Source organism: Colletotrichum scovillei (assembly GCF_011075155.1).
Source record: "Colletotrichum scovillei strain TJNH1 chromosome Unknown Contig00003, whole genome shotgun sequence".
Classification (NCBI taxonomy): domain Eukaryota; kingdom Fungi; phylum Ascomycota; class Sordariomycetes; order Glomerellales; family Glomerellaceae; genus Colletotrichum; species Colletotrichum scovillei.
The window spans coordinates 641,665-653,154 of NW_023336261.1; the positions used below are offsets into that span (position 1 = coordinate 641,665).

The 11,490-nt window shown below is 48.9% G+C and overlaps 3 protein-coding genes across 3 annotated transcripts; 2 read left to right on the forward strand and 1 right to left on the reverse strand.

Annotated features, from left to right (window-relative positions):
• Positions 1-1,109: 1,109 nt before the first annotated feature.
• On the forward strand, positions 1,110-6,201 carry HER10_EVM0012949 (uncharacterized protein; the record flags this gene model as incomplete). Its single annotated transcript, XM_035482323.1, is given in 9 exon segments — positions 1,110-1,383; positions 1,394-2,338; positions 2,378-2,478; positions 3,004-4,872; positions 4,930-5,122; positions 5,183-5,399; positions 5,459-5,580; positions 5,647-5,724; positions 5,777-6,201. The coding sequence occupies 9 exon segments, from the start codon at positions 1,110-1,112 to the stop codon at positions 6,199-6,201; spliced, it is 4,224 nt and encodes a 1,407-aa protein (XP_035336713.1).
• Positions 6,202-6,769: 568 nt separating this feature from the next.
• Positions 6,770-7,429, reverse strand: HER10_EVM0009191 (uncharacterized protein; the record flags this gene model as incomplete). Its single annotated transcript, XM_035478688.1, has 4 exons — positions 6,770-7,020; positions 7,073-7,129; positions 7,180-7,245; positions 7,330-7,429. 4 exons carry the CDS (start codon positions 7,427-7,429, stop codon positions 6,770-6,772), a joined length of 474 nt encoding a protein of 157 aa, XP_035336363.1.
• A 2,661-nt stretch (positions 7,430-10,090) lies between these two features.
• Positions 10,091-11,066, forward strand: HER10_EVM0005355 (uncharacterized protein; the record flags this gene model as incomplete). The annotated part of the gene is made up of 3 exons (XM_035474976.1): positions 10,091-10,128; positions 10,759-10,894; positions 10,950-11,066. 3 exons carry the CDS (start codon positions 10,091-10,093, stop codon positions 11,064-11,066), a joined length of 291 nt encoding a protein of 96 aa, XP_035336024.1.
• Between the last annotated feature and the right edge of the window lie 424 nt (positions 11,067-11,490).

Genomic DNA, 11,490 nt, shown 5'->3' on the forward strand with positions numbered 1-11,490 from the left:
CGGGGGCTTGTAAGGCATGTTCATGTTAGGCATACCGGCCAGTCCCCGCCAATCAGACTGTAGTCAGCCAATCACCCTGCGTTTTTGATAGGAGAGGATGCTCAAGGGCGTCTGCGGCCGATCGGATCTGTACCTCATGTTGCTCGGCATAATGTCTTGCCGTAAGCGCTACGTCCAGAGTTGTGTAAGGTATATGAGGGGTGGTCTTGCATTAGGCAACACCACTGTCATCGTCTTTTTCGAAGCCAGCCTTGCCCTCGACATCAACGCGGGCGTTTCTCCGGCGTGCATTCACTCGCGAATTATGTGATGAGCTTCATGCAAGCACCGTCACAACAACGGGGCCTAGAAGCCATACTTCAGGCCTCCACAATCACCTCAAACCTAACGCCATATGAGAACTTGAACTACCCAGCAGTCTGTCAGCTCCCTGGCGTAGTTGCTGATAGTCACGACGGGAGTTTGATTTCACGATGGTACATCAGCGACCCACAGCAGAGGTCAGATATGTCCCTTTGTGCAGATAGGAGACAGTCTACGGACCTTTCGGCTGACCGTGACACTGCTAGATGGTCCGATCCCGCGAAGAATGCATACGATAATGCGATCGCAATCTTGCGAAAAGAGCTTACAGATGAAGAGTATCAACAGTTGCGGCTCCAAGGCCGGCACTCCATGAGTGATGTGCAGTCTGCGGTCGAGTCTGCCCGGCAGGAGTACCAGGCGAAGTCCAAAGGATCCAAAATTCAGTCTGTCTTGACAACCTGCTCGTCCAGAATCATGTTCTATGGAGGTAAGCTCTGGAAAACGAATCGTCAATTCGGTAATGCAAGAGCATGCGCTGATTCTTGATTTACTGTTAAGCGATATTTGACACCTTCTCACAACATCACCCTGAATACGTGTCTTTGGGGTGGGGCGCGTTGAAGTTCCTGTTCGTTGTGAGCATTATGGCATTGCTTCATTCACAGTAGGTTCATGTTGACCGAATTACGTAGGCTGTCCTCAATCATGAAGAGCTTCTTGTAGAGATCTCGAAGGCAGTGTCTCGAATCGCACTCGTGCTGCCTAGAACCGAGCTACACTCGGTGCTTTACCCCACGCCACGCATGCAGGACGCTGTATCACAACTATATGCAAAGATTATAGAGTTCGCCTTGATGGCAATCAAGTGGTACAAGAAAGGCAAATTGTCTCACTCGTTCACGGCTATCATTAAACCATTCAGCCTGGGGTTCAAACCTATCGTCGAGGAGATTGCCGAGCGGTCCAAGCACGTCGATGAGCTGGCCAGCGCAGCGGTCAAGGCTGAGATCCGAGATCTACACGTCAATATTCACAGGCAAAATAAGACGATACTTCAACTAACAGAGATGGTTTCTTGTAAGTCCAGGGACCGGCTTGGGCAGTTATTTGAATCTAAAGCTAATGCAGGTGCTCAAAGTCATGCAGCAGCAACAATCTCTCCACACGCAGTCTCTCCTCGCGTTGAAAGAAGAACATAAACAAATGTTCAGGGCCAGCCAACTTGAGGACATCAGAACAGTCGCGCTACTGGAAAATACAGCAGTAGCGGATGACAGCCTGGCATGGTGCCGATCGATGCGCAATCGACGTAGACAGAAAGCGCCCACACAACTACCTCTGTCAGAATTATACAAACTAAAAGCCTGGACGTCTGACCCCTCATCCTCCCTCTTACTCGCGGAAGGGCAAGGGGTGAAGACGAGTTCACTCGACTTTGCGGCTGATTTTCTCGATATAGTGCTTGAGCAAGGATACCCCGTCATCTGGGCGTTGTCTTCTATCGTTACTGAGGTCGATGATGATAGTCTAGCACCATCAGTCTCGGACATCATCCGGTCACTCATATCACAGGCTCTGGCATTGGATGATGCTGTGGTAAGCGAAGGCGTGAATCCTCTCACTCCCAAACACTTCAAGTCCGCTGTCAGCATTGTCCAGTGGTTTGATTTACTTCAGCGCTGCATGTCAAGTTTTCAGCGGCTATTCATTGTTCTAGACATGACTGCCATCGAGTCCGCTTTAGAGCAAAGAGAGGCCGAGGATCAGGCTTTTAGGATGAGTGAATTCATCGAACGGATCTCGCGTATATCACAGTCAGCCCTAGGAAGCATCAAAGTCATTATTGCATCGTGGAGGTTTAGCGCGAAAAACTCCATAGAAGCCGAAACTATTTGCGAGGAGAGGCATTTGTTTACTGATAGGGGCAGAAAAATTGAGCGGCTCATGAAGCAACCCAAGTTTAGAGCTATGTCCAAGAGAAGACATCCAAACTTTGGTCACAAATTCAGATCTTCGATTACGCTAGAGGATGGTATATCAGGGATGTAATCCACCCCACTTCTCACTTAAGCTCATCTAGAAACGGACAGTATTTCAACAGCTACTCAAGGAAATCTGTACATTCGTCTCCAATCTTTCTCTAATCTCGCTCGACTTCGACATTGGTCAAAGGTGAATACAACGGCAATAAGACCGAACTAAGATGCAGCTCGTCCTATCTTTGATCGAAGTGCATTTATGTATTTCAATTTTACTTCGCAAACAGCGTGTAATAATAGCGACCATCTGATTCCACGCGAGGGAAGATTCGATGACATTATGCGTGACCCTCGAGACCTCACTCGCTTTTTGGGCACATATCACTGTACGTAAGCGAATGAGTTTGTCGAATCGGCGCAGTAAGCACATCAGCGTGATTTGTTGTCACCCTTGTCTCCACAGCCTAACCTCGCGTAACTTGAGGCAGTCACTATGCATATAAGTCACGTGTGTCAGGATGAGGGGAAGATTGCTTGTCATTCTGGCTGACTACTTGGTCTTGAGCGCTTGATTTATCTTGCGGACACATGCAATGGCTTCGAACCGCATTCTTCCATATGTAAGCCGTTTCACAGTCTCAATCTTTCAGGAGTTTAGATCCAAGACATTTCACAAAATTCACAACCAAGGCACGGTATCTGAGCCATGCCATCTCAGCCGGATGTATCGAGCCTTCCATCGGATGGAGACCCAGAAGAAACCGACCGTGATCAGAAGAAAAATCCTCTCACCGATTCGGACTGGAGCTCAGATGAGGATCTCTCAGGTTCAGACAGTGATTCAAATGATAGAGAACGGAAACTATTCATCAGCTCGAGTATAGCACGGGATGAAACGAAGAGTCAAGCGAAGCAAGAAAAAGGGATCCTATCAAACCTCAAGAACCAATTGCCATTTAGGCGTAAGTCCCGTTCAAACTTGAATCTTATCAACAGGACACTGACAATATACCCAGGCCATCAACTCAACAGCACTGGAAATGTAAACCGCCTGCCAATACCAAAGAGGCGTAGTTTTCCAAACGTTTCCGAGGCTAGACGACCCTCGCCTTGGAGGCCACCCCAACCACCGTATCGGCCACTGCCTATACCGCCTCGGGGTACGGCAACCGGCAATTCAGCTCGCTCCACCCGCGATCCTTCCCGTGCTCCGCCTCCTCCACCGCGTATCAATCCGGTTCGTTATCCCCGTTTCAAGGCCTTAAAGAACGCGAAATGGCGGGAGCAGCTGCAGACCCGAAGAAAGATATCCTCAGAAGCATGCTCGGAGGAGCCAAATGCGGGGAGCATTGAGCGAATGGGAGTCGACAGTCATCGCCATGGTAGTGAGAAGGACAAGGTAGCTGATCTCCAGACCGTCAAAGAAGACAAAAGCGCCGACTGCAAAGTAGGCCTTGCCGAAACTCTCGCCTCGGTGACAGAAAATCAACTCGGTATTGATCTCCTGGATCAAAGCAAGGAGGTATCTACCTTCATCTCCTACCTTCTCGACACGATTCAACTCTTAGAGAGGCAAGCACGATACCGTCATGCTCTCAGCCCCGTTAGTGTCTCAGCATCTAGCAGTGATTCTGGCAGTAACTCGCGAGAAGAAGAAGCAGCCGGCAGCCAAAATCCCGGGTTTCAAGTTGTTCATCGAATCTTCTGTACAGCAGAAGAGCACGAACATGACGAAAAACTATACGAGGATGAACCAGTGACCAAAAAGGACATATCTTCTGGTCGTATGCAGCCGCTGAAAGCTGAAGACCAGATCTTTCATCTTGATACATGGTTGAGCATGCGGCCGTCTCTCTGCTTCCTTGTTATCAAGGAGCACCGCTGCCTCCAAGGTCAAAGAGAAGAGGGCTGGAGGCACAGAAATACAACCTACCCGGGTGGACCTTCAGAGAGGCTAGAGAGACTCAAAATTGTGTCACCAGCCCTCCAAAAAGCATTGAAGCAAGTTGCGGAGTTTCAAATCTTCCATGAAAGTGAATATGACGAGGCCAATGCAGAAATGGAGGCTCCATATCTATTCTTGTTCCATCATCGAAAGAAGTTATCAGCACTAGCTGAAGTCGGAATACATCAGGAGGTGGTTTCACCTCTGACGAAGTTTCTCAAGGACAGCTACGAGGCTGAATATACTGAGGCCGAGGAGATGTTTCTCCAGGGGCACGTCAACGCTTACCATATCAACAAGTTATTCAAACCGAATCAAATGCTTCTTCTCAAACAAAAAGGCGAGCCCCAAGTAGGCTTCGTTTTGAGCAAATATACCCTACACAGACGAAAAGATATTGTCCTCGAGGGCTGGAGATGGAAATACGACGGTAACAACTTACATCGGGTTGCAGAATCTGGGCGGATTAGTATGGTCACCGAGGAGAAGACGAATATTCGCGATCTCGACATTCATCCGATTGAGTTCGCCAGACAAGAAGACGTCAAAATATTGACTGAAAGAGGAAATCAGTTCTGGAGTATGAGAGGTCATGTGTATACCTGCTACACGGGATGGGATCGGGAGTCGAGATATCGATACGTTGGCAGAAGTCCCATTGAAATGAACGACTTAAACAAGAGACTAACCTGCTGCTAGGCATCTGCAAGGTTCATGGTGGACGCGGCAACGTATGAAATCATGTATGGCCAGAATTCCTCCTCGTCATCTGCTCCAAGCAGGTACGATCCGTGGCCTATGAAAATCAACCGGCGAGAAAGTTTGCCGCAAAAAGCTGAAATGCTACTGCCAGCTACGTTGTTTGGCTTCTATCTTAAAGAAAAGAAATGGGGTAAGAGTCACAGAATGAAGATGGGTCTCGCTGGATTATATTAACCTCCGATTGTTGTAGTCGAGCTGTATGTCGATAAGACACATGCAGTAGATTGGAACTACAGGGCATTTGACCGCCTCGTCTTGGATATCAAGACCAAGGAAATGATTCGAGCACTTGTCGATATTCAGACTTCGGCAAAGAAGATGGATGACATCATTGCTGGGAAAGGCAATGGTCTGATCATACTTCTTCATGGAAGTCCAGGGACTGGGAAGACATTGACTGCGGAGAGGCGAGTCGAACTCAATCATCAGGCGATAAGCGGGAGCTACTGGCTGACAGCTCTTGCAGTGTCGCTGAAATCGCAGAAAAGCCGTTGTATCGAGTCACCTGCGGGGATATTGGCACCGATGCGCGTGATGTGGAAAGTTACCTTGAGACAGTGATGTACCTGGGGAAAACTTGGGATTGCGGTTTGTTACCATTGATATGAGGCAGTCTATATAGTTCATCATTGATGGAAACTAACATTGGAATAGTTCTCTTGCTGGACGAAGCAGACGTTTTCTTAGAGGAGAGAACTATGGCAGACTTACAGCGGAACAGCCTTGTATCAGGTGCGTATAGATCCCCGACGTTACACTTGAATATGTGACTAACTCTACTTAGTGTTTCTACGGCTCCTTGAGTACTATGAAGGCATTCTCATCTTGACGTCCAATCGAGTCGGAACCTTTGACGAGGCATTCAAATCTCGTATCCAGGTGGCAATTCACTACGACAACCTGACCAAGATGTCACGCAAAGCCATCTGGCAAAACTTCTTCGACATGATTGAGGAGTCAGCGGAGGAAGATGCCAACATGCCAGAACTAGAAAGAAGACTCGACCAGTTGGCATCAGAAGAGATGAACGGCAGACAAATCAGGAATGCGCTACTGACGGCGCGACAACTTGCGAAGCATCGCAAGGAACGATTGGACTGGGAGCACCTTAGCCAAGTTATCAAGACTTCTGCTGCTTTCAACAAGTATCTGAAGACAGTTCGCGGGCATACCGATGAGCAATGGGCAAGGGGAGAATCGCTGCGTTAACGGTCAGAACTCTGAAATTTCCTAAACTTAGACCCGTATTCCCTAGTTCGTTTCGTAATTATGGGCAGAATTTGAGTAGAGATGCGTCTTCCTCTATGGCTGCATAAATGTTGTGATTGATGAGGAACGACCTGAGCTAGCAATGGACACCCGGAAGTTCTATTTATCGTAAAGCAGGGACTGAGGTGAGTCCGACCCTTGGAACGACCAGTGCCGAACACCTCCTACGGGTGGCTAAGTAGGAAGAAGAAGAAAACAAGTAAAGAAGCAACATGTTCTAGCACAAACCGTTTCACTTCCCAGGCCAAACGACGAACATTATCTGCACCTTCATCGTCGGCTCGATGGTGCATATAAAACCACGACCGATGCCTCCTACGAGGGGGACGAATGAAATGCATTGGTGCTTCGGCCCAGTCAAGTGTTTATATCCTGAAGATGGGCTCAGTTCCACCACATGACAAATTGGTTGTCAAACTGCAAGGTCTCACCGCCCCTAGTAGTGAGGCTATAGATGCTATCCCAGGCGATTCTCCAAGGCTGTCGGAGAAAGCCGGTAGCGAGATCCTCAAGGCCAGCCATCAAGAAGTTGGGAGCTGTTGCTACTTGTCAGTTCCGGCTCTTTAAAGTCAGACTTCATGAAGTGTGTGAACGTACCACTAGGGAAATCCGGCTCGAACTGCACAAACATGGTGTGGATGTCATTGAACCAGGCAGTGACCACGAGATGAACTCCGCTGACGATGATGCGAGTCTTGACTCTGTTGGCCCATCCGTTTCCGGCCCTGAAGTGGTCGCTCTGGTGAGAGGCAGGCCAGACTGAGAAGTGTGTCAATAATGAACTCCTAGGTAATAAGTACAAGTTGCGTACCTCTGGCTTCGAGCGAGTTCTCCACGGGGGCATCGGCCTTGCCTGCAGCAATGACGTCTGTCATAATTAGCCTACAGCAATTTCAGTCATAATGAATCCTATTTTACCTTTGGTTATGAGGGCATCGCGAGCCTCGAGGGACTGCAGAGCCTCGACGCTGACAACAGGGAGACCTGTTATTACATTAAGTTAGCAAGGACTCTCGTTGATGTTTTACCGCGAAGACTGCAGTAGCATTTCATATCAGATATACTGACCGTTGATCTCCTTGACGTCCTTGGACCCAATGTCGGCGACTGCAACAGGGGAGGCTGTGGCAACGGCCAACAGCAGAGCGAGAGCACCCGTGAGACGCATTGTAAGATTCGAAAGAGTGAACAAGCTGGGGAGGTATCGAGCGAGAGTAGAAGTCAGAAGATTGGATGTTTGACGAAGCATGAGATGGAGATGGCAAGAACTTCTGGGCGATTAGGACCGGACTTTAAATAGTTGTCCTACAGTTAGTATCAAGCCCATCTCCAAGGCCGCGAGGCACTGCCCTGAAAGACCGAAAGCGCAAAGTGGATTCAAAATGTGAGGCTTTCGCAAAAGTGCTCAGGCACTGACCATGTGAAATGTCTCCGTTCCTTGTATCTCCAGATATCTTCCGCGTTTGAACACTCGCGGCTGTATTATCACGGCAAGCAAATGTTTAGTAGCGCGAAGCTTGACCGGCAGAGTGACCAGGCCTCGGCCACCCACTTTGCTGTCATTTGTCCATATTGGGAGAATTGTCAATCTGTGAAAGTTGGACATCCCCAACACGCAGGTGGCCAAGGGTAGGGGATCTGCCGAGGAGCCTTCGCACTCACCGGCTACTCTTAGCAAGTTGAGGTCACAAAGTGCTTGTCTAGGGACCTAACTTATAAGACAAGCTTTTGGACAAGCCTTTCCCGCCGGCTTGTGGGCCTTCTAAAAGGATTTCGCACTGGGCCAAGTTCCCATCACGGCACCAAAGCCCCTCTGACAAGTGGCCCTACGTGAGTGAGTATGATAACGAAGATGCCGGAGACCATGCTACTTTGGGGTTCTACTATGGTACTGTTTACTACTTTGGGTAAACTCTCCGAGTCTACACGCGAGGTAAGGGCGTGTTGTTCCTCAAGGCTGGTAACTGCAAGAACTCAATTGTTCTTTAATATATCAAGGTGCCGTCTCCTCGGGTCCGCCGAGACAGCAGCAGGCACTCTCCGTATCAATATTCTCCTTCAAAATTGTCCAACCTGAATTGAAGAACTCTAAGCATTGCCAAATCAGGATAGAACTGTATGATCATTGGGTTGACTGATTCCGCTCGAAGAAACCAAGCTTTTGGCATTCGATAGCATCCGGTGGGATACTATCGGCACTATGTGGGATGCTTCTGAGCCTCAGCATGAAAAGCTGAATGACGGACGCCTAACGTCGAAAAGGCAATTACGACAACCTAGGTCAATTTGACTAGTGCGATAATAGTCCAAAGGCAAAGAGCCAGACAGGGAGGAACAGACTTTTGGCCTCAGCAACGCACATTTGTAGTCTCGACAAGTCATTTGAGGCTACCTATCACGACAAAGTGGGTTATCAGAATATCTAGCAAACGGACTATAAGAAGGAAGACGCCAAGTTTTCTAGAACATCGGTATAGAACCCAATCGTCCTCATCGCTCAATCCCATTACAGAGTCCTACTTCTCCATCTCATTTCACAATGAAGACCGCCGCAATCCTCGCATTCTTGTAAGTCAAACCCCCCACTTCCTGGCACCCCCCTGTTTCTGGCACCCACAAAAACGATGGGATCACAACCCAACCTCCTCATTACTATTAACTATTGATCCTCAACCACACCCACTACAATACAACTGCCAGCCTCACTAGGGCATTCAGAGTCGCTGGATTCAGCCGTAATAACCTCCTTTTCACCCGCTTCGATTTGAGCCCGATGGATATCCCTGATGTTCGCAAACTTCGTGTTGGGATCGATCTGAACAGTCTTCCTCTTCCTAACTGCAGCGTTGGTAACAGGCCCTCAGGTGAGCCAGCTGCTGCTGGGCGCTGCCAGTTGCCAGGCCTGCTCTGTGAAGCCTTTTTCACCTTCCTGAACAGCAGCCGTTGCTGGTATCATTGTCGAGTTGGGTGTATAAGTGCAGTTGACCGCTGAGCTCTGCCAGCTTCCTGGGTGTCGACCAGACCACTGCAGAGGAAGCAGAATCCATGGCTCAACAGGGGTAGTTTGTTGACCATTATGGCATCGCTTTTTGCCCCGACTGGTTGGTTTGGGTGTGGTGGGCTTAGCAGAAGGCTCAGGTAATACCATAGGGTTCATCAGGGCTTAACCATCGCTACAGGGTGTAGACCAGTCCACTTCAACCACTTCTGATGTTCGAGACTGATAGACCAGCAAGTCAGGCCTGGTAACAGTCCAGGAAGTTCCTTTTACCTATAATGGTAGAGTCGTTCCATTGAGACAAGTAACCGAGCTCCTTCCGATAGGCTGACTTAACAGGGCTGAAGACAGACTGGTCAAGTGGCTGGAGGACATGAGAGAGTGTGGTGGTAAGAACAGTAAATGGATATTGTTAATATAGCAATTCCACATGAAGTCTGTCGTCGTATGACTCCCATGCCCATCCACAATCAACAGTCGAGCCTCGCCCTCAGCCTCGGGCATAGTCTGTGGGATAAACACCTTCTCTAACCATTCAATGGCAGTTAAGTCTGTAGTCCAGCCATTATCTGTTGCTGTAAACTCCCACCCATCGTATGGAACCAGATGTAATGGAAACCACTGTTGTTGGACCGTCTTCCCCTTGAAAATGATAAGAGGACGAAGTGCCCTACCCAAGGCTGAGATACACTCAATGATAGAGACCCATGCCCTCGACCCAGGTTGTTTCTTGCGAACAGACGTCGTCTCAGCCATGCCCAGCACTAACCCATTAGCTCCTGACCCTCGAGGATGCCAGTCTCATCCATATTATATCTGTTGGCTGGTTTGATGTCCTTGATCTCAGGGATAGCAAGGAACTTAAACCAGTTCCTAATGACCTCAGTAGATGCCCCATTAACGCGTCTAGAATCGATGGAACGACTTCTCTGAACCTTAATGATAGGGTTCCTTCTCACGAAGGCATAGATCCAGCCTTTTCCTAATGGTTTGGTATCCCCAGCAGCAGCCAGAACTCGCTCTGCGAATTCCTTCACCTGTTGGTGCGTTGGTGCGAGGCCCAGCGAAGCCTGAATGCGAACCCATTGTGCCAGCTTACTCTCCTGGTCAGGAGACAGCCTCTGCCAGTCAGCAAAAGCCACTTTCCTAGTCTGACCACCTTGGAGACGTAGTTGGAGGGTTGATCGTGGTATCCCATACTCCAATGAGGCTCTCTTTTGACTCTTGCCGTTTGAGATGTCCTCGAGAGCCTGACGAAGCTGATCTTCGGTATATTGAGGCATTAGATATAGAAGAAGGTATGTGCAAAAAATGAGCCCATTTGGACTCGAATTGAAAATGTTGTGATAAAAGGAGGTTGGGGGTGGGCATTGCGTTGTGGTGGATTTTCGCGTTTTTGTGGGTGCCAGAAACAGGGGGGTGCCGGGAAGTGGGGGGTTTGACTTACCTGTAAGACTTCTCACCTTGTCGCTTGAGTCATATCTGACTTCCTATCGTAGCGCTCCTCTGAGTGTTTCAGCCTGGATGTGCAGCTGCTATAAGAAGAGCGTCCCCGATCTGCACGCTGCCTACCACTTTTGCCAGCCCGGCTCTGGCCATAAGTACTGCGTGAACAAGACGACCAACGTCCAGGCGGTAAGACGTTCCAACAAGTGGCTATGAGTACCCTTCGTAATGCTAACACCTACAGTGCATCATGGGCACGCCCATCACCCAAGCGAACTGCGCCTCCAGCTACGGCAGTGATTGGGTTGCGGAATGTGAACACTACACTGGCGGGTGCCCTCCTGGTATGACTGAGCAGTAGGAGTCAGGGAAGAAGTAGTGGCAATGACGTGAAGTTACTTCAGAAGGGTGATTTATGGCGCACCGTAGAACAGTGTTGCATATTGTATCCTAATACCCGCTGGTTGCAATAACTGCGATGCTACGAACCTGGATCCATAGACTACGCAATGAGGCCATCGAATTCGAACGCAAAGGAGCCGTAAAGACCGAAATATTCGATTCATCAAATATACCGAGACCCTTTAGCAAAGTAAATTCGCTTATGTTAGATGGCTTAAGAGCGCCAATCCCGTTACCATTTTGTAAATTCTATGCGGCCAAGCAAGTCACTAGTGTACTATAGAAAGGAGATACTACCATGATTACCCCTCGAGTGCATGGTAACCCGTATGCTAACGGTAAGGATATTGAAACTGCTAATACAGATGTTTCTGGTGGCATCG